The sequence below is a fragment of the Micromys minutus genome (genome assembly GCF_963924665.1).
Source record: "Micromys minutus genome assembly, chromosome: 28".
NCBI lineage: Eukaryota > Metazoa > Chordata > Mammalia > Rodentia > Muridae > Micromys > Micromys minutus.
In genome coordinates this window covers 17103748-17125227 of record NC_137963.1, presented here as the reverse complement: position 1 = coordinate 17125227, position 21480 = coordinate 17103748, and the positions used below count along the sequence as shown (strand labels likewise).

The 21480-nt window shown below is 45.9% G+C and overlaps 1 protein-coding gene across 1 annotated transcript in view; it reads left to right on the top strand.

The window, feature by feature from the left end:
- Positions 1 to 21480, top strand: part of SNX30 (sorting nexin family member 30) — an 85268-nt gene that overhangs the window by 32107 nt on the left and 31681 nt on the right. The window contains exon 2 of the mRNA XM_080940069.1: positions 15919 to 16110. Coding sequence (XP_080796195.1) covers positions 15919 to 16110 — 192 coding nt within the window. The remainder of the gene's footprint in view (positions 1 to 15918; positions 16111 to 21480) is intronic.

Sequence of the window (21480 nt, the reverse complement as noted above, 5' to 3'; positions counted from 1 at the left end):
TAGTGTAAGGTTTTGGCCCCATTCGTTCCTTGGGCTTCTTCCTTTACCTGACTGCCCCTCTGTCACCTGTTGTAAAGTGAGGATTCAGATAACTGGCCCCTCTTTGCAGAGCTCAACTCTGCAGCTTAGCTCAGATGGCCCCACCAAGAGGGCGGGACTGGCCAGGGCAGCCCTGTGTCTCTTTACAACAGGGATATGTTCAGCAAACCTTAGTGGTGGTGGCTCTGGCTGTATACTTTGGCAGTGTGGGACACCACAGAGGTGTAGCCCAGGGGTGCAGCTTGTTACTGTGTTGAATACTGCCGGCAGTTGTAACACAGTGAGATGGGGTACTTAACTAGTTTACACAGTAGCAACAGGACAGAAAACAGGATGCTAAGGAGACAGCACAGCAGCTCTCAGGGCATGGAACATGGTGAGTGCGGAGCTGTGGGGCTGCTCTGGGCCACTGAGTGGCTTCTGGTCAGACTGCATCTTCTGGTGCCTAGTGCAGTGCAGCCCATGAGCCCCGCGCTTAGCCTGCAGTACATGGATGCAGTTTTAAATTTGTTGACAACTCACCTTACAGTAATAAACTTTTTCACGTCAAAAAGAAAACCATAGCTTAAAACACAAACGTCTCCTTTTACTCTTTCCTGCTGTTTCTTGCTTTGACAGGCCCCAGGGACTAAGCCCAGAGCCTCATGCATTTAGGGATAAGAACCTGTTTTTTTCTCTTATACCTCAATGATCAAAAAATGTGTTACTATGTTATTTGTTTATTGTGTGTGTGTGGTGGTCAGAGGACAACTGGTGGGAGTCCCGAGGATTGAACTCGGGTTGTCAGGCTCGGCAGCAAGTGCCTCTACCTGCTGAGTTATCGTGCAGACCCATTCTTAATTTTTTCCTGCGACCAGACTCTTGGTGCAATTAACCATGGACATAGAGAGGAACCACCCTTATCTGGTCTGAGCCACATTGGCAGGGGTGTGGGGGTTAGACATGGACCAAGCAGGTGGCTCTGCAGACTGGACATACATCTGGACTTTGGGGTTGGAACTGTGTATTACAGATGAATAATGAGGCTTCTAAAACAGGAGCCCTGTGCACCACGTTTTTCGCCTCAAGGAGTTCCTAGCAAAGCGGCTCCAGTAGCTGCTTTTGATAAGATGTGGATTGGAATTTGGGCACCATTGCTGAACAAATGCCTCAGAGCTAACCCTGGGAGACCCTTGTCCCTTTTGTCAGAGGAGAAAGGAATGAACTAAACACTGACCTTAGGCAGCAGGTCTTCTGGGATAGTCACACACCCTTGCTTCCATTTCAGCCTTGTGTTAATTTTGGGTTTGGGTTGTGGGCTGAAGGCCTCCCAGTGCCACAGCTGTGGGGTGTGTTTGTCACAAACCCTGAGTGTGAGGGAACCTCTACCAGAGGGTGGTTTGAGTTGTGGCCAACGGAAGGAGGGCGTGTTCCCGTCCCTTTTTCAGATCAGAAAGGCAGTTTAAACTCTGTGGCCTTTCCTTTCCCATAGGCAGTTTTAAGACCACAGAAGTTACACCTCTCTCTCAAGGAAGGGCATGCGTGTCAAATGACACAATTCGAAACATAAATTTTGTCTCTGAGGTGCCCACACATTCCAGAGAGTCTGTATTGTAAGAGAGTGGTGAATTGTTGGTAGTGTTTGATAAAAAGGACACTTTGAGTCTTTCTGAAAATGTGGGGGATTTAAAGCACATTTAGAGACGAGAGCAGTGAAGGCCGTTGTCATGGTAACAGGTGATGCTTGCCGTTGGTCTGCTAGTCTGTCCTGTTCCTTGCCTGAGTGGCTTTTGCCCTCAAGAGTTTGGACTGGAGTAATGATTAACTCGGATTTGATCACACAGGGCAGACTAGTATTTTGTTTCTTCTATCTAGACTCTTGTTCTGACAACCAAGAGTGTTGTTTACCATCTTCCCTGACACATCTGCATGTCCTGTTTTGTAAGGTGAATGAGTGGTGATTACAAGGTTGGGTTGGGGACTGGAGAGATGGCTCAGTGGTTAATTGCTCCTCTTGCAGAGGACTAAGTTGCATTGCCAGCACCCATATGGCTGCTACTGTAGCTCCAGTTCTAGGGGATTCAATGTCTTCTTTTGGCCTCCAGGTACTGCATGCGTGTGGTACACATTTATACAGGCAGGCAAAACACTCCTGCACACAAAACAAACAATAAACAAAGGCTTGGTACCTTCTTCCACACACAAAGGAACACCTGGGTTGTTTTTTTAAACTTTCTCTAGGGACATGGGCGCCTATTTCCCCCCACCTCACCTCCCATAGGTTACTAATGACAGGCCAAAGTAACGATTCTGTGCAACTAGCTTGGTGGATGTAGGCAAGCCCACAGAGCTGTTGTGGTGGCTTGAATCTACTTAGCCATGGAAAGCAGCGCTGTTGGAGGAAGTGAGTTACTGTAGGGGTAGACTTTGAGGTCCTGTGCTCAAGTTCTGCCCAGTGCAGAAGAGAGCCCCCTTATGGCTTCCTACTGAAGAATCTCCTGGCTGAAGATCTAGAACTCTTGAGTTTCTTCTCCAGCACCAAGTTTGCCTGATGCTGCCATGCTTCCTGCCATGATGATAATGGACTGAACCTCTGAAACTGTAAGCCAGCCCCAACTAAATGTTTGCCTTTGTAAGAGTTGCGTTGGTCATGGTATCTCTTCACAGCAATAAAGCCCTAAGACAGCTGTGTATCACTAATGTCTCATCCCTGCCTAGGTGAGATTTCTTCTCTTCACCCCTCACCGTAGTTATATAGATGGAGTACCCTTCAGTTTACCTTCTATGTTCTTTCTGACAGCTATGTCCCAGGAGAGCTGTGAGTGGAGCCCAACACAAATTGTAATCTTACTTTGTGTATGATTTTTCTGGTAACTTGATTGATGCTTCTTGAGCATGAACTGTGTGGATGACAAGTTTCTGTCAATATCAAAAGATGGGATGCCTGCCTGAGACACTCCTAGGCCAAAACACAGGTAGGGTCAGACATTAAATACTGCTGAGAGGAAGAGGTACTGGAGGGGGTGAGAGGCTCATGATCCTTCTTCCCTGGGGCACATCAGGAGGTACCTATGGGTGGGTGCAGCTCATCTGATAGGATGCTAATGGCTGTTGTGCTCCACAAGTGTGGTGTGGGACACCCATGCATGAGACCTAGGCTCTTTATATGTCATTGAATGACCTCATGACAGTCACTTTAGAGCCTTTTCCTTTTAATGTAGAACAAATGGATTTGATGACTTTAGGCGGGTTCTGTGCCTCTTGCCTGTGTGATGTGGGACAGAGATGCCAATGGAAGAGTGAGCGTTTTGCTCAGTTGTGCCTTTTGGTTGGCAGGATCCCAAGGGCAGGCTGGAGGTGGGCATAGAGCCGGTCTTAGAGCAAGTTGTGTCTTTAGTTGGGACTTCTTAGTCTGTCTTCTTAGAAAGCTGTGCATGTGGACTTTAAAGTCTGCCAGGTAGAATGTGCAAGCGTTGGCCAAGCAAAATACCCAAGATAAGCAGGTGAAGAGAGAAGGGTTACTTTAGGCTCACTGTGAGGCTGTAGGTCATCAGGATGGGGCAGGGCAGGAGGTGGCTGATCATGTTGCATCTGTGTTCAGAGAGAGAACCTTCTGCCCAGCTTCCATTCTCCTTTGGATTCAGCTCAGGGCCTGCGGCCATGATGTGCTGCCCTTATAGAGGGTGGGTCTTCCACCTCAGTTACCATAGAAACTCCCATACAGACATATCACATTCCCTCTCCTTGGTGAGTCTGAGTCCGGGTTTCTTGCTGTGGGCCTCAGTTCTTGGTTTGGAGAGAAGCTTTTGAGAATGCCTCACTTCCTTTAGTGCTGTTGACTCCTTGGCCTGGAGCGACCCCACTGCTGTCCCCTCCTTGGCCTGGAGCTATCACACTGCTGTCCCCTCCTTGGCCTGGAGCAGCCACACTGATCTCCCCTCCTTGGCCTGGGGTGATCCCCTGGCCTCCAGTTTAAGTTTGACAAGCATCCTCTTTCTTCCCAAGCTGTCCCAGCATCCTTTGCTCTCATTCTTCAAGTTGTACAGCCAGTTTTGCTTTGTGTCATCGTTAGTGGTTTTGGTATTCCTGCTAGACTAGGAGCTAGACTGAGTGGGTTAAACACAGATGGCCTTGGCCCCGTGTTTCAGTAGCCCTGCGCCGGCACTTTGGCTGACATCACTTAGATGCTCAGTCTGTTCTTGTGATAGTTCTTACAAGGCACTTGTAGGAACCACGTTTAAACCCGTCAGCCAGGCACAGTCCTCGCTGCTAAGGTTGTCTGGAGCAGGGACTGCAGTCTGGAGGTCATGGAAACCTGGCTAAAGAGTATGGACTGGGGCTCTTTGATTCTGAAAGTCATTTGGAGGTGTTCTTTTTGCATTGTGTTGATGGATGCATTTTAAAGGGCATGATTACTCATAGAAAAGCCAGGGGAACCTTTTGCAGTTTATACAAAGCTTTATCAGCTTATACGTGTGGAAACAGGTAGTCTGTGAGTACACATAGAAGGAAGAGTCTTTGTCACATAGGAAATGGGTCAAAATCCAGAGTGGGAAAGTGTAAATCTATTCCCGGACTGGGCCAGCCTGCAAACCAGGCTGTGCTGGCCTCAGGACCTGGTGGATGTGTGCAAATGGCTGTGGAGGTTTTGGAAATTAGTTGAGATGGGGTTTCTAGGCGGTGGTGGGGGAAACAGAACCCTTTGTACTAATAAGGACCAGGGAGGGTCCAAGAGCTTGTACATGCTAGTTAAGACATATTTAAATAACTCCAGGGTTGAAAAGGATAATGTCTTAAAAATTCTCTAGTGTTGTATGACCATTTCCTCTCGGCAGTTTAGAAAATTATACAGACATTTTATAATTATACACAGTAGTCAGCTTTACTGAAATAACAAACAACTCCCAAAGCTCAAAGTCAGCAGCAGACATTAATTTCAGGTCCTGTTTTCTGGCTGTGGTCAGCTGTACTTACTCTTCCCAAACCTTACATTTCTGAAGGAACTGTCCCTTTTGGGGACATGCTAGGTGGAGAAAAGAGAGCCAGAGACCGTGAGAGACACAAGAATTCTTAACAGTCAGCTTAGATCTGGTCTGTGCTGTACTCATTTGCCATTGGCTGGAGCAAGACACATGACCTAACCCAAAGCCAGGGGTCTTTTCCTGTAAAAAGCCAGTTGGCAACAATAAGAATGTGTGATCATCTCATGGGAAGAGGGGCCAGTCACTTGGGATGTCTACTCACTGTCCCCTCTGGGTCTTCCCCCCCCTCACTGAATAAGTAAAAGCATCTGTGCAAATGCGTTGTGTGTATTTATCACTTCTACTGTGTTAAGGTATTGTCTCTGTTGCTCGGACTGCATTTGAAGTTAGTTTGAGGGAAAGTTGACTTGCCATTAAGCAGGTATCCTTCAGTGTGTCATTGTATCATCTCCAGATGCTGAACAATGGCAAACACTGGGTGTCAGATTCTTACATCTGAAGCTGGATGAGGTGGACACACCTGAAGCCCAGCACTGGAGGTTGAAGTGGAAAAATCAGGAGCCTCATCTACATAGTTAGTTCTGTCGAGTACATCGTGTGAAGGTGCATCTCTGTGTATTTGATTGTTACACCGGCAGGATCTTGGTATTCTCATTTTTGTGGTCCATTATGGGCCTCATATCTTGTAAATATATTCATCCTTTCTCACTAGCCTGGAGACAATCTAGAATTGTGTCTGATTGGCTGTAAAGGAAGGTGGTGATAGCCAATAGCTGGGCAGGGGTGGGGGACTGGGAGAAGAAATGAGCTGAGAGAAGGAATGGAGATATTGACCAGCTGATGGACCGGAGCGGAGTAGAGGGGTAGAGCTAGCCATATGGTAGGTGGGTCGGAGTGCCAGGGTTCATCAGGTTAAGCTAGACAGCTGGCCAGGAGACTGCCCGAGCTAAATGGTCTGAGCTTTAAAATATTTAAATGCCTCTGTGTCATTACTTAAACCACTGGCGGATCTGCTAAAAGCCCTGCCATCGAGTTCTAGGCCAGCCTGGCCTATGTGAGACTCTTTTCCCTTGAAGAAGGCTTGTTTCCAACTCCATGGACGTGTGTCTCTAGTGTTTCACTGTTGCTGTGTTGTGTGGTTGTGGTTATTGTCTAATTTACACAGGGTGGTGTTTCACTGTTGCCGACCGTACAGTGGCTTGTAGTGTGTTCATGGGCCTGTGAAGCCATCTTCAGTCTTCTGACTCTGAAATACTTCTGTCACCCTCCCCACTGAGCCAGCAGCAGCCCTGTCCCCTGCTCCTTTCAGGCCCTGGCAAGCCAAAGTCCACTTTCTGTACCTGAGGACATGCCTGCGCTTACAGTCAGCATAAATGGGTCATAAACTGTGTGGCCTTTTGTGTCTGCCTTCCTTCACTTAGAATAAGGTTTTCAAAGTTCATTGCGATGCTTCTGATAGTATTTTACATACAATGAACCTCCCTTTTCTGAATCCTTAACTTCACTTAGAGATTTTAATAGAGTGTCACATATTTACCAGTGAAAGGCACCAGTAAACACTGGTGCTTGTGGACAGAGTTGCCACCAACAGTCAGTCTGTATATAGTTCTTAGTGTGGTAATTGCATCATCAAATTTCCTAATGTTGAGTCCTTCTTGCTTTTTGGGAACTCATTTGTCTTGATCCTACTACAATTCTTTTCAAAAACAATATTACATATTTATTGTGTATCCAGAGCTGGGGGCTGGGGGGATAGAGATGCATGCTAGGGCACACGTGGAAAGATGGGGGGGGGGCTGTAACCTGGGGAGTTTGGCGCTCTGTTTATATCATCGGGTTCTAGGTTTAAACTCGGGCTTAATGGCAGATGCCCTCATCCTCACCACCGAGCCAACCCCAGAATCTTTTTCTTTTATCTTCCCTTCCCTTCTCTTCCTGTTCTATTACTTTCTTCCTCTCTCTCTCTCTCTCTCTCTCTCTCTCTCTCTCTCTCTCTCTATTTCTTTCTTTCTTCCCTGAGATTTATTTATTCTTATTTTATGTGTGTGGGTATTCTGTCTGCCTGTATGTCTGTGTACCATGTTTATGAAGTTCCCTAGGAGGCCAGAAGAGGCATTGGATCCCCTGGATTTACAGTGATTGTTGGTTGTAAGCCATGCTGTGGGTGCTGGGAGTTGAACCCAGGGCTTCAGGAAGAACAGCCAGTGCTCTTAACCAACTCTCCTGTATATTGTTTTTAAAAAATTAAAAAGAATTATTTATTCACTTTTTGTGCATGAATATTTTTGTCTGCACACATGTATGTATACCAAATGCGTGCCTATTGGATCCCCTAGAACTGGAGTTACAGATGATTTTGGTCTGCCATGTGGGTAATGGGAATTAAACCAGGGTCCTTTGCAAGAGCATCAGTGGACCTTTAACCACTGAGCCATCTCTCTGGCCCCTTGACATATTCTTTTTAAAGATTCACTTTTAAAAGTTTTTTTTTGTTTTTTGTTTTTTTTAAAACTTAGCAAGGCAATGGTGGCACTTGTGATTAACACAGTGCTAGAGGCAAGTGGATCTCTGAGTTCTGAGTCAGAGACCAGAACTGGTCAGCCTGGTCTACAGAGCAAGCTCCTGGACAGCTAAGTCTACGCAAAGAAATCCTGTCTTGAAAAAAGAAAAACAAACAAAAAAACTAACACATAAGCCATAAGTTTTAAAATACGGTTTTACTTTTTTTGTTGGCATATACAGTAATTTCTTTTTTTGTCATTTTGATAGCAGATTAGTGGTTAACCCTCATAAAGTGACTTGGGAGGTTTCTCCATGTTTCTGTGTGTGTCTTGAAATATTTGACTAAGGCAGGCCTTGGGCTCACTGGGCTCAGCTGCAAACCCACTGGCCTCGGTGGTTTAAATACAAAGTTTTCAGTTGTGTGTCCGACCTTCCCCTGTGCTGCTCAACTGCGTGGCTTCTGGATCTACAGAATAGTTACTCATATATACATATAACTTGCAATCAGATAATAGAAGTAAGATCTAAATAGTTATATTTTTCTTCTTTCTGTAAGGGTCAGACTTTGTAAGTTTCACTTTATCTAGTCCATCTTTAAAAATAATCAGATTTTGGCTTTGTTACTTTTTCTTGTTTTCAGTTTTAAGCTTTCTCACTTTAAAAAAAAAGGGGGGGGGGAGCACAGAGTAGATGTCACCTCATGTGCTGGTTCTGAGGGGTGAAGCTATTTTGTGTATGCCTTTATCTGCTGTGAACTCTGACTCTCCCTGTGTTTGTTTTCTTGGGTTAGGATGATGAGGTAATGCAGGCTTAAGGTTACTTTTGTCTTGGTTTGTGTACTTCTGGCTGATGGGTAATAACACATGTCTGCTGTGGGCCTCGCATTGGAACAGGTGAATTGGATTGCCTCTGTTTCTGCTTGATGTCGCTAGAACTGTCTTCTTCAGTCTTTTACTTGTAATCAAACAGGAACAGGATGAGGGGAGGGAAGGCAGACAGAGTCCTGGCATTTCTGTAGAGGAAAGTTGGCTTGGCTCATTCCAGGGTCTGGGCTGCCAGTGGCCTGATTTCCATGGTAGAGCCCACCCCTTTGTGTCTTCAGCTATGTGAGTTTTGTGCCTGTGAACATGTCCAGAGTTGTCTGTCTGGGTTCATCTGCTCTCAGTGGGCAGGGTGCCCCCTACTGGTCTTCCTTTGTTGTGCATTGCTCTTGTGCACCTCTGCCAGAAAACCTTTCTTTGTCTCACTTGTCTGGCCCATCCAAACCCCGCAACTGCATTTTAAAATTAGGATTTACATGGGGGAGTCATTTGTGAGCCTCAGTGACAGTGAGCAGCCTCACAAACTGTTAAAGGTGTCTTTGGTTCCCTCTTTAGCACTGTCCCAGCTGTGTCTAATAGAACATTGTAGACAGTCTGGCACTTGGGTGACTCTCTCCTGATTTCTAGAATCATTTTGCTTTTTCCTATCACCCCTTCCCTAGTTCTTTTTGTTTCTTTTTGTATGCTAAGTTAGCATCTGAGGGTAGGATGAAGAACAGGAAAGCTGCTGTGGTTAACTTACTGAGATTGTCAAGAAGTCTAGATTTGTAATTGTTATCTATCTATATCTATCTATCTATCTATCTATCTATCTATCTATCTATCTATCTATCTATCTATCTATCTATCTATCTCTCTATCATCTATCTATCTATCTATCTATATCTATCTATCATCTATCTATCTATCTATCTATCTATCTATATCTATCTATCTATCTATCTATCTATCATCTATCTATCTATTCTATCTATCTATCTATATCTATCTATCTATATCTATCTATCATCTATCTATCTATCTATCTATCTATCTATCTATCTATCTATCTATCTATCTATCTAAGATTTATAATTGCTGCCTGTCTGTCCATTCATCCATCTGTCCATCCACCCATCTGTCCATCCATCCCCCCACCCACCCACTCACCCACCTACTTATTCTTTCAGCCAAGCTTCGCTCTATAATGCAGACTGGACTTAAACTTGTAATCCCCCTACCTCTGCCACCTCAGTGCTGGGATTACAGGCACAGTCCTCCCTGCCCAGCTTTTATAATGAGTGTGTAATGTTTTGTCTTGATGCAGTAAATAGCATGGGTCCTGGTCATTTTTCAGGTTTCATGGCGTTTGCTGTTCTGTACTGAGTATCTTTGACCAGGCACACTTTTGAGGTTTTCCCCTTTGAGCTGATTCTCCATAGTGGGTTTAAGTTGAAGTTCACAGCAGAATCATCTGTCTGATCTGTGAAGGACATTGCTTCTTTAGGTGTCCACTGTGCAAGTGAATTAGGACAAACTAGGCAGGTACAGGCTGTAGACAGAGTGCTGTCCCTCTCCTGTGGGCTCCCGTGAGACACTCTTCCAGGTTCTTCTGAAATGGGGTCATCACATTGCCCAAGATTTCCCCAGTGGTGTCAGTAGAGAAGCTGGACTGTTTTAGCATGACTCGTGCTTTTTACTGTATCCGGATTGGCTCCAGTAGATGCCACCCTGCCTTCTTAAACCTCTTTTTAACGTAACGAACAATCTCTCTAGAGATGCCTGTTAATCATCCTGCCAACAGATGGCTGTAGCAGATCGTGAAACTGAAAATCTTTGAACCAGAGGAGTTTGTAAAGCCACGTGGTTCCCTCTGTGTCTTCCTTGGGTATGGGGTGAGGAGCTGGGGCAGAGGATGGGATGTTCTTACAGGTGAGAGTTGACATTTGGCAGCGATGAGTGCTTTCATTTCAGCAAGCAGTTACCATAGTTCACAAGGGCTAGTCTAGATAAGTATTGGCATGATAAAGCCAGTAAGAAAATGAATTTGAGGTACCAGCTATGTCTCTACTGCGATTTTCCTTTGCAGTAACATTGATTTGCCCATGGTAAACCCTACACCACCATTTAAAACGAAATGTAAAGGTACTTAACAGACAAATCAACTAGTTTTTCCTTTTAAAGAAACAAACTCAACAGTGATGTTCATCTGTGCTCTCATGCGTTCCTCTGCTCACTTCCCTGAAGTGTGATGTCACTTTAAGTGATGAGAGGCGAGCCGTACTCAAGTTTCATGAAGCATGGCTTGGGCTGAGCCCAGGACGTTTTTATCTAACTATCCCTAGGTCTAGAAGCTTCTAACCTCTGTACAATCTAATTTTCTGTACGTCTGGGCCTTGAAGACTTCAGCTTCCAGCCTCTATCTGCTAACCTAAGCCTAGAATTTTTTCAGCCTCTGAAACTTACTGCTCAATAAAGTTGTCCTTTCTGGTTCTTTCTGAACTCTGGCTGGCTGGTTCAACTTAGCTGTTCTGCTCAAACTCCTCTCCAGGCTGACTGATTCAAATTGCCTTCTGGCTGAATTGCTCTGCTTGAACTTCATGCTCGGAACTGAGCTCAACTACACTCAACTGCACTGCACTGAAGTGTTCTGAACTTTCCTCTCTCCCCCACTACTTTAAATCAGTATCTCTTGTCTGTTCTTGTGTGAATTGGGCGTATCCTGTCTCTGACTCAATTCTGTCAAATTTTCCTCTGATTCATCACTTTGTCTGCCCCTCAATTAGTTGTCATTGTTTGGGATTAAAGGTGAGTACTGAGGATGTGTCTGTATTCCAGTCAGAGGGATTAAAGGTGTGCAGCCCTCTGCATTCCAGCCATGGGATGGGATCCCTTACCAGAGCAGCCATGTTGTTGGCTTAAAACTCCTCTACACTCCCATATACTGACCCCCTCAATGCTGCAGTAACCTTATTGCAAATGAGAGGAACTAAGGTACAGTGTCCCTGCAAGTGGAGTCAAGCTTTGAACATGGGCAGTATGTCTCAGGTCACCCTGGGAGGTGTTCTCACTTCCCAGGTGTCTACTGGGTATCTTCTGTTGTTTTAAGATTCATTCATCACCAACTTTTGAGTACCCCCTGTACCACATAGTCTCTGCTCTCATGGGACTCACAAATGAGTAGAGTCAGACAGTCAACTCAGTGATCATCCCATGATAAGAACAAAGCTGAAGAAGGGGCTGAAGTGTGATGAAAGAATGCAGGGGTTACTTTTATATTTTGTTGGACTGAGAAGACCTTTTAAATGGGTATCCTCGAGCAGCAGCCTGTATGAAGAGAGGGGGTAGTCACATCAGGATCTGGAACACACACACACACACACACACACACACACACACACACACACACACACACAAACACACACACACATACACACACACACGGGGAGGGGGGCTGGAGAAGGGGGAAAACATGTACAGTACAAAGGCTGTGAGCCAGGGTCGACCAGATGGCCAGTGATTGAGAGTAAGAGGAACTCAGTGGGAGAAGTGGTGTGGAGAGGGGAGGGGGTGGGACAGTAGTGTCCACTCTATGAGAGGGAGTTTAGATTTGTGTAATGGGATGGTTTTGAGAACTTAAAGCAAGGAAGCAACATATTTGGATTTATATATTTTTAAAACATTTTTTTTAAAGCCAGGACCTCATTGTGTAGTAGTCCTGGCTGTCCTAATTTACTTATTTATTTTTAATTATATATATTGTGTCAGTGTGTGAGTTTGTGCACATGAGTGCAGGTGTGTGTCTGAGGATGCCCTTTAGTGCTGGAGTCACAGACAGTTGTGAGCTACCCTGTGTGGGTATCCTCTGCTAACAGTGGGGTCAGCTTTCTAGCTGTGGTGTGGAGAACTATGTCTGCATTCATGTTGGTCATAGGTGGTACTGTCAGAGTGAGATGCCTACTCGAGATCCCGGGTCACAGCAGGTCACAGCAGGCTCCATTGTCAAGGCCTCTGCTGGGCTGAGACACCTGGCCTTCTGTTCACTCAGCCCTTGCCCGTCACCCCTAAGCTCTTCCTGGTTTCCTGTTGCTTTTATTTCTCTTGAGGCAGTGTCTTGAGAATCATTTTGTGATAAACTTATGACCCTGAAGAAAAATGTTGACTTTACCCGACTGACTTTTAAAACAGGACTTATGTTTACCTAGAAGAATTTATGACCAGAGACTGGAGAGGAAGAATAGCAAAGGGGCTGGAAAAATTTATGAAGGGATTCGGCTTGGTAGGGAACGTGGCTTACTGCTGGCACAGCAAACATTAGGGCAGACTAGGTCATCTTTTCAGTCTGTCCTCATGAGAGAGATTTCAGCTGACTTGCTAATCTTGAAGTCAGGGTGGTGGCCTCATTGTTCCAGAGACTTCTGGAGGTTTCTCCGTCTTTCCTATGTGCTCACCTACTGCGGGGGACATCCTGGAACGAGAGACTACACCCTGGCTGTGTAGTCCCAGGAGGGAAGGATCTGACCTCCTTGGATTGCCTGACTCTCCCAGGGCGTTTCAGATTATATGTGGCTATCTATTCCTGAAGGTTACTGGCTGAGATCCCTAGGGCAAAGCCTAGGGGAGTTAGCAAGTCTCTGTAGACCAGGGAAAGAGATGGCAGATGGATATACCAGCACAGTGCACACACATTTACTCAGGCACGTACAGAGAAAAGCCATTGTTGGATAGCTTCTATACATTAGATAAGTCAGGTGTATAAAAGATTTAAAAATATTTTTTAAGATTTATTTATTTTATATAAGAACACTGTAGCTATCTTCAGACACACCAGAAGAGGGCATCAGATCTCTTTACAGAAGACTGTGAGCCACCATGTGGTTGCTAGGATTTGAATTTAGGACCTCTGGAAGAGCACTCAGTACTCGTTACCACTGAGCCATCTCTCCAGCCCTTATAAATATGTTTATATGCGAATGTTTTGTTTGCTTGCAGATATGTGTACCACATGTGTGTGTGGTACTTGCAGATGCCATAACAGAACTTTATATTCTTTAAAATTAGAATTATAGACAGTTTTGAGCCATCAGGTGGGTGCTGGGAGTTAAACTTTAGTCCTCTGCAGGAGCAGCAAGTGCTCTTAACCACTGAGCCATCGCTTTAGCCCCTAGATCAGTGATTGATATTGATAGTTGCTTTAGTGCAGGTGTCTTCCGAATATGTTGAGGAGAGGGTTGGGAAGACTCAAGAAGAGAGAGCATCTCACATATTTGGAGACATCTGTCTTAGATGGGTGGATTTCAGGGACAGTATTTGACAGCATGGTGGCTTCTGGAAGTGGCTAGTCTAGGTGAGTCTGAGCTGGTTGGCTTGTTTGGCCAAGGATTTTTATCTCTTTGTTCTTTCGTGCAGTGACTAGCCACTGACTGAGCTGCTCTAAGGCTCTAGAGTTGATAAAGGCAAAGGCAGGCTCTTGTAGCACCTAATTAGGTGGCTTGCCTGTAGCCCATGTTTACAATTTTACTGGAAGGCCAGTGCTGCTCTTGACTACCTCAGAATGTCAGAGATGATGTCCCGGGCCAGACCTTTAGGCCTGCAACTGCTGTTGTAACAAGCATGGTTCTGCCTTCATTTCCACACCAGAGCAGCGGCAGAGGGCATGGAACCCCCAGCTGATGGCCCCTCATGCTGCCCCATAGTTAGAAGCAAAGCTGAGACAGAAGCCGTCTTACTTAGGGTTCTATTGCTGTGAAGAGACACCATGACCAAAGCAACTCTTAAAAAGAAAACATTTAACCAGGGCTGGCTCACAGGTTCAGAAGCTTAGTTTATTACCATAGTGATGGGAAGCCTGTCAACATCCAGACAGACACGGTGCTGGAGCCGAGAGTTCTACATTGATCCGAAGGCAGCGAGGAGGAGACTGGATGTGTTTCACACTGGAAGTCGCTTAAGCATTTAAGACCTCACCGCCCTACCTCCACAGAGACAGACTTCCTCTAACAAGGCCACACCTCTTACTGGTGCTACTCCTTATGACCAAAGCATTCAAACACATCAATCTATGGGAGTCACACAGAAACACAGTGTAGGGTTGAGAATTTGTTCCCATGAGTACTGTCTAGAAAAATGACACCATTTTAATAGTTACAGAAACTTATTTTTTTAGACAGGTCTCTCTAGTCCTGGCTGTCCTTGAACTCGAAGAGAATCTACCTGCTCCAGCCTTTCTCAAACCTTTCATTTTTCACCCTAAGTTACTAATTGAATGATATGTGCTTGGTGCAGATGGGAGGCAAAGGAAAGACCCATCTGTTCACTGTCACCCATGCAGTAGGACGACATGGGACCCCAGGCCATTCTTTCCTATCTTGTCTTTTTTCTCTGGGGTCTCCTCTGGTCAGCTGTAGCTCATGGATATGACTGCTGAGGTGACTTTTAGAGGACAGGCCGCAGCAGCCTCCAGAGCACTTCCTTGACCCCGCCCTGTGATCTGGGGTCACCAGTGCCTTTTATTGCTAGCATCTCACTTTCTTGCCACATTCTTTGTCTTGCAGTGTGATGGGGTGTGGGGCATAACATTCAGGGCTCTGCTCCCTTGTCAAGTCCCTAACACAACTGGAGCCAGGAGACTGGGCCTTTGTCTTAGGGTTTCTATTGCGGGGAAGAGATGCCATAACCATAGCAACTCTTATAAAGGAAAACATCTAATTGTGGCTGGCTTACAGGTTCAGTCCATCTTAGTCATTGCAGGAAACGTGGTGGTGCTGGAGAGGGAGCTAAGAGTTTTACATCGAATCACCAGGCAGCAGGGAGAGACACTAGCTTAAGCTTTGGAAACCCCAAAGCCCACCGCAGTGACACTTCCTGCAACAAGGCCGCACCTCCTTATAGTGCTGCTCCCAGTGAGTCTGTGGGAACCATTTGCACTTAAACCACCATAGCCTTTTAAAATGTTAGATTTGTAACAAATTCTTAACATGTAATCTATTCAGGTAGCTTTAGGCCTTCATCCTAAGGAAGAAAGAATTAAAGCTGTTGGTTTTGTAATTCTGTTGGCCTTCCTTTCTTTTTTTCCTGCCTGCCTGCCTTTTCACCCTCCTTCCCTCCCTCCCTCCTTACTTCCCTTCTTCCATCCCTCTCTTTGACAATCTCCTTGATGTCTTTAAGTCTGGAATTTTAGATTAAATACAAAAGAGGAAAGATTGTATGATGGGTTAAGGTGCTGGTTACCAAGGTTTTGTCAACTTGGTATAAGCTAGAGTCATCTGGGAAGATGAACTTCAATTGAGAGACACCTCCATCAGATTGCCTGTAGGCAGGACTTTGGGGCACTGTATTGATTAATGATTGATGTGGGAAGGCCACCATCCTGGATGTGTTATCAGAAAGCAGGCTGAGCAAGCCATGGAGAGCAAGTCAGTAAGCAGCATCCCTCCATGGCCTCTGCTCCAGCCCTGCTTGAGTTTCTCCTCTGACCTCTTCATTTGAGACACATGGAGTGAACAGAAGCCTGGAGCTCTCAGAGTTGTTGAGGTGTCTTTCAGGTGGCTGCAGCAGCTGCGGTTGATGAGGTTCTCCATCCCCGTGGTCTGTAAGATGTTCTTCTCTTCTTCCAGGATCTCATCTTGCCCAATGGTGGGACTCCAGCAGGCACTTCAAGCCCAGCTTCTTCATCTTCGCTTCTGAACAGACTTCAGCTTGATGACGACATTGATGGTGAAACCAGAGATCTCTTTGTCACAGTTGATGATCCCAAGAAGCACGTGTGCACAATGGAGACCTACATCACATACAGGATCACCACCAAAGTAGGTCTCTGTTTCAGAATGTCGGGGTTTAGACTTGTGCTTTTGTGTTTGGTCAGTTGACACAGGCTAGGGTCATCTGAAGGAGGAGTCCTCAAGGATATGCCTCTATATGACTGATGGGTGGGTAAATATGTGGAACATTTCTTAATGATTGGCATAAGGCCCAGCCCAGTGTAGGTGGTGCCACTCCTGGGCAGGTGGTCCTGTGAGGTATAGGAAAGGTAATAAACATGAGCCTGGAGAAGCAAGCCAGAAAGCAGCCATCCACCACGGGCTCTGCATCAATTCCTGCCTCTCAGCTCCTGCCTTGACTTCCTCAGTGATGAACTTTGATTGGGATGTGCAAGCCAAGTTGAGCCTCTCCTTCCCAAGTTTGGTTATGGTATTTTATCACGGCAGTAGGAAGCAACCTAGATCACTGCTGTGCGTGAACTGAGATCCTCCTAGAACCTAGAACAATGCTCTTCGTGGACTGAGACCCTCCCTCTGCTGTGCATGAACTGAGAGCCCCCCTTTGCCTTTGCTTTGTCTCTGGTTACTTTTACTATAGTTATGGGAGAGAATGGTTATAGTAAAAGTTAAAAGAATGATATATTTACAAGTTTTTATTCATAACATGAGGAGAAAATGTGGCTGCAGTAGTGTAAATAAGACACTGATCCCTATAACACCTCTGTGTCGTATGGCAATTTTGCTTAATGTTCCCGTTTCACAATATGTATTGTCGCGCCCAGCCTCGTCCTGCAAGGAAAGACGCAACATTGCCAGGTTCTTCTCTCAGCAGTTTATTCAGGACACCTTCTTGATGCTTTGATGGATTCCGAGAGCCCCGAGCCCGGGAGGCTCTCTCCTTTTATCGTCCCCGCCCATCCGAGCCCGTCCGATAGCTGAAGTGACATAGCATCATTGGTCCATAATGTGGCGTGATAGTGGCATGATACAGGCGCATGCGCTCCTGGGGTGTTTACCGATTAGAGAGGGCGGACACCAGCGCCATCTTAGGGCGCGGCATAGCCTGGTGATGGCCTGCCTTGCCTTCCTTCTCCCAGACAGACAGAGGGTAGAGCACTGCACAGTTTTCTCAGCAACCCTAAAGGCTGTGGTAGTTAGGTGTTATAGGTGGGGAACCGAGTAACTTGTATGGGCTACAAAATTGGTAAGCATGTTTCTAACATGAATTTTTACGACTACAAAGCTCATCTTCTTCATATAATTTACCTGTAAAAGTATACCTTTATTTGTACTCTTTGGCAGAATGGTGGGGCTAGAGCCTGTACCGTGTACCTGCTGTGCAGGTAAGCACTCCACCACTGAGCTCCGTCCCTGGGCCTGGATTGTTTTTCACTTTTGAAGTCTTTTTTTCCCTCCATATTTAAAATAGTACTAAAATTTCAGAGTTAGAGCAGGGTTCTTGCCTAGCAATACTGATCTTTAGGGATGAGCAATACTTTCTGTAGGATATGTAGTGATGCCCCTGAGCTCTGTCCAGTAGATGCTTGTACCTTCTGTAGGATATGTAGTGATGCCCCTGAGCTCTGTCCAGTAGATGCTTGTACCTTCTGTAGGATATGTAGTGATGCCCCTGAGCTCTGTCCAGTAGATGCTTGTGGCTCCTTCCAGCTGTCTCCAACCCCCCCCCCCCATTTGCAACAATCTCATGTATTCAGACATTGCCAAATATCTTCCAGGGAGAAAAATTGCTCCTTATTAGGAAACTGCTGATCTAACCCATCTCCATTACTAAGGAGAAAATTCATACCGTCATAATTATAAATTGAATTTTATAATTTAAAAGTACTTTACGAAAAGCAAAAAGACAGGAAAGTGGAATGGGGACCTGGTGGGGTGGGATGGAGACCTGGTGGGGTGGGGTGGGGTGGGTACCTGGTGGGGTGGGGTGGGTACCTGGTGGGGTGGGGTGAGGTGGGGAGGACTTGGTAGAATTAGAAGGGACTAAGAGGGAGGTAGCGAATGTGACCAGGATGTATGTTTATATGTGTGTTTGTGTGTGTATGAATAGCAAATGTGACTACACACACACACACACACACACACATACATGAATAGCGAATGTGACACAGGATGTATGTTTTTATGTACATGTATGAGGTAGGTGCTTTACAGGAAAAGCACCTGTAAAAAGCACTTTTTCTCTTTCAGAAACCAGACGCTGTGGGAAGAATTACAGACACTTCATGAGCCTTTGTGGGTGGTGTTGTAGTTCAGATGAACTGCATCTCTCTTCTTCCCATCAGTCCTGTCCCCACCCCACCTCCCTTGGGAACTGAACTTAGGGCCTCACTCATGCCAGGCAAGTGCAGTACCGCTGAGCTATGTTCCCAGCCTCCATTTTCTTCAATTAAGAAAATAATTTAGTAATGATTTTTTTTGGGGGAGGACTGTAGCAAGGTCTTGCTGTATAGCCCAAGTTGACCTTGAACTCTGATCCTCTGAGGTGACACTTAACCTCTGGGGTGTGTCTCTATACCCAACAAGCATTTTTTTTTAATTGTAAAAATTTGGTATGTTCTATACCTGTTTAAATTCTTTGGAAAGATGAACAATAAAATATGTTCATATATTTATTTCTTCATCTTTTATTGGATGGAAATGCTATGTTTTAAAATCACACAAATAGAGAAATTGGTGTTCATAAAACACAAACAGTTCCAAAAATCACATACAGAGTGGCAAGCTGGCCTCACTGTTCCTCCTCAGCTGGACAGTCTTCTCAGTAAAAGCCACAGTCGCGGCAGCGGTGTGCCTCCGCCTCTCCCTTTCATTCATGGCACACGTGTACTTAGAGTGCACGCAGTGTGGGTTTCCGTGCGTGTGCTCTCTCCCTTGCCCTCCACTGGAGAGTACTGCTGAAGCCTTTCCCTCACTACATTTAGCTCACTCTCTGGTCCTCTGCCTAATTATGCAACAAATGGTGTGTGTGTGTGTGTGTGTGTGTGTGTGTGTGTGTGTGTGTATGAGACATTTAAACCATTCTCAGCTTTTTAAGGTTACCCACCCCATCCTTTTGCACCTGGCGCACACTGCCCTTCCATGTGTATCTGACCCATTATCACGCAAGCAGTGCTCACATCTGAGTAAGGGCCTGGGGTAAGTGAGGGCTTTAGGAATTCTTAGCATTCGTTTCCTTCCCCTTGGGGTGAGCTTCCTGTTCACCCTGTAGCCAATGCAACACAAAACCTGCTTTCCGTGGTTGGGCGCCTAAGCAGCCTTGCTGTCACAGCAGCCCTTGCCCACCCTGACAATGTTCTATACTACTTGATTCATGTACCCTGCAGATCACACTCCTCACCACACACATTGAAAAGATCCTGCAGGGCTTCCGTGGCTCGTTGGCTAGTGCACCTGCAATCTCTCCCCGGTCTCCTAGCCCACCTCCCCGCTGCATTCTTATTTCTGTCCTTTCTCCTGGGTTATTTGATTCCTTGGAACTGAGAAAGTGTGTCCCCAAGTTATATTCCTGGGTTTCCACTGGGGTGAGGAGTCGCTGCCAGCTCCCTACTTTTTATTATCATGATGGACAGTGAATCTGGGAATGAGAAAGAGGAAAGATGGGGCCACAAGATCCTACATTGGGACTTTCGTTCTGCTGAGGTCTTAGAGTTGGTACAGAGCATGAGGTGTTTTGAGGCTCTGATTCCAAATCTTCTAAATGATGAGTGTGGTAGTGATTCAGTTCAAGCCAGATTAAGAATATATATGAATACAGGTTTATTGGGAAGCTGCTTTTGGGCGGTGGGGGCAGGGGAGGCGAGGGCCTCAAGGCAGGAGGTCAGGGAAGCTGCTATGGGGAAGGAGAGGAGAGGAGAGGGGGGAAGAGAAAGTGTGCTTGCTTACTAAGAAAGAAAAGGGGAGTGGGAGGAGGAGGGGAAAGGGAGAGGAGGAAGAGGAAGAGGAGGCTAGAGAGTTCAGGGATTCGGGCAGACTGGCATGCAAAGTAGAGACTGAGGGATGCTGGGAACCTGGAGTCCAGGTCTGCTTCCGTTTGTAAATGGTGGCGTGATGAGAGACCGGGTCTCACTGTGTAACCCTGCCGGGTCTGGAACTCACAGTGATCTTCCCACCTCTGGCTCCTAAGTGCAGGTATTAAAGGTGTGTGCTCCCATGCCCAGCTCTAATTCAGACTGTTTATTTTTTAATGCTTAAATTTTTACTTTGTATGCACGAGTGTTTTACCTGCATGCATATCTCTCTGCATGTCTAGTGCCCTTTGGAGGTCAAAAGCTGGCGTTGGATCCCCTGGTATTGGAGTTGCAGATGATCCTGAGCTGCTATATGGCTTCTGGGGCTCACACTTGGTGCTTCTGGAAGAGCACCTTGACCACTGAGCCACCTCTTTGGCTCTCATTCAGATTGCTGATGACGTAGTGCCAAGTTGTGTTGCCTGAGCTAAAATAGCTGCAGGCATTTGATAAAGAGTGCTCCATCAAATCTCTATGGTGGTTGTCTTCCTCTGTGAGCGGAGGTCAGCACAGCCCCTGCTCGGGTCTCCTGGCTGTTTTCTCTTCAGCCTCTTAGAAAGTCACAACACAGTAACAGCTAGTTAATTACTGCACACTTGGCCACATGTCTATCCATTCTGTGTGGAAATTTCAGCTTTTATTTTATGTACTTAATCTGTTATAGAAACCAGAAAAGGAAAGTGAGCTCAGATAGTAAAATGAAGGCAAGCCCATAAACTCAGTCAGTAACTGGTGACTTGGTATGCTGTTTTCTCTGGTCTTTCATGAAAACGATCATTTGTGTGCAGCTAGCGCATTACTGCATTGCAGATACCGTTCTGTGCTAGCAAGTTTCAGGCAGCACATTTGGCTGTCACCTCTGAGACTGAAGTCCTGTTCTCTCCGAGGCTGTCCCATTGTTTGTTTTGTGCAATTGCTATTGTGAACATTGCAACTATTCTTAGTTGGAACTTAGACACAGTGACATGGATGGAATTGCTCAGTGATGTGGCTAATGTGCGGTGTGGCCGGGCTTGAGTCCAGAGACCATTCCCTTGATAATTGTGCTGTGCGAATGTCATGGTTAGTCTTTGTTGTCAGTTGGAGTGGATTTGGAGTCACCTGGAGTCACACCTAGGGTTGTGTCTTGCTTCTCAGTCATTTCCAGCTTCTTTACTCCAGCCAGTTTCTCATCGGACATTTTTGTTGTCTAGATTGTACATGGTTTGCAATGATTCAGGGGAATGGGAGGAAGGGGAGAAAAGATGGGGGCGGCTAGCTTGATAGACAAACAAGAACAGAGTGTCAAGAAACAGCAGTAAGTGTGAGAGGATGCTTGAATAAGAGAGCTGTGTGTGTGTGTGTGTGTGTGTGTGTGTGTGTGTATGTGTGGGTGTGGGCACAAATTTTC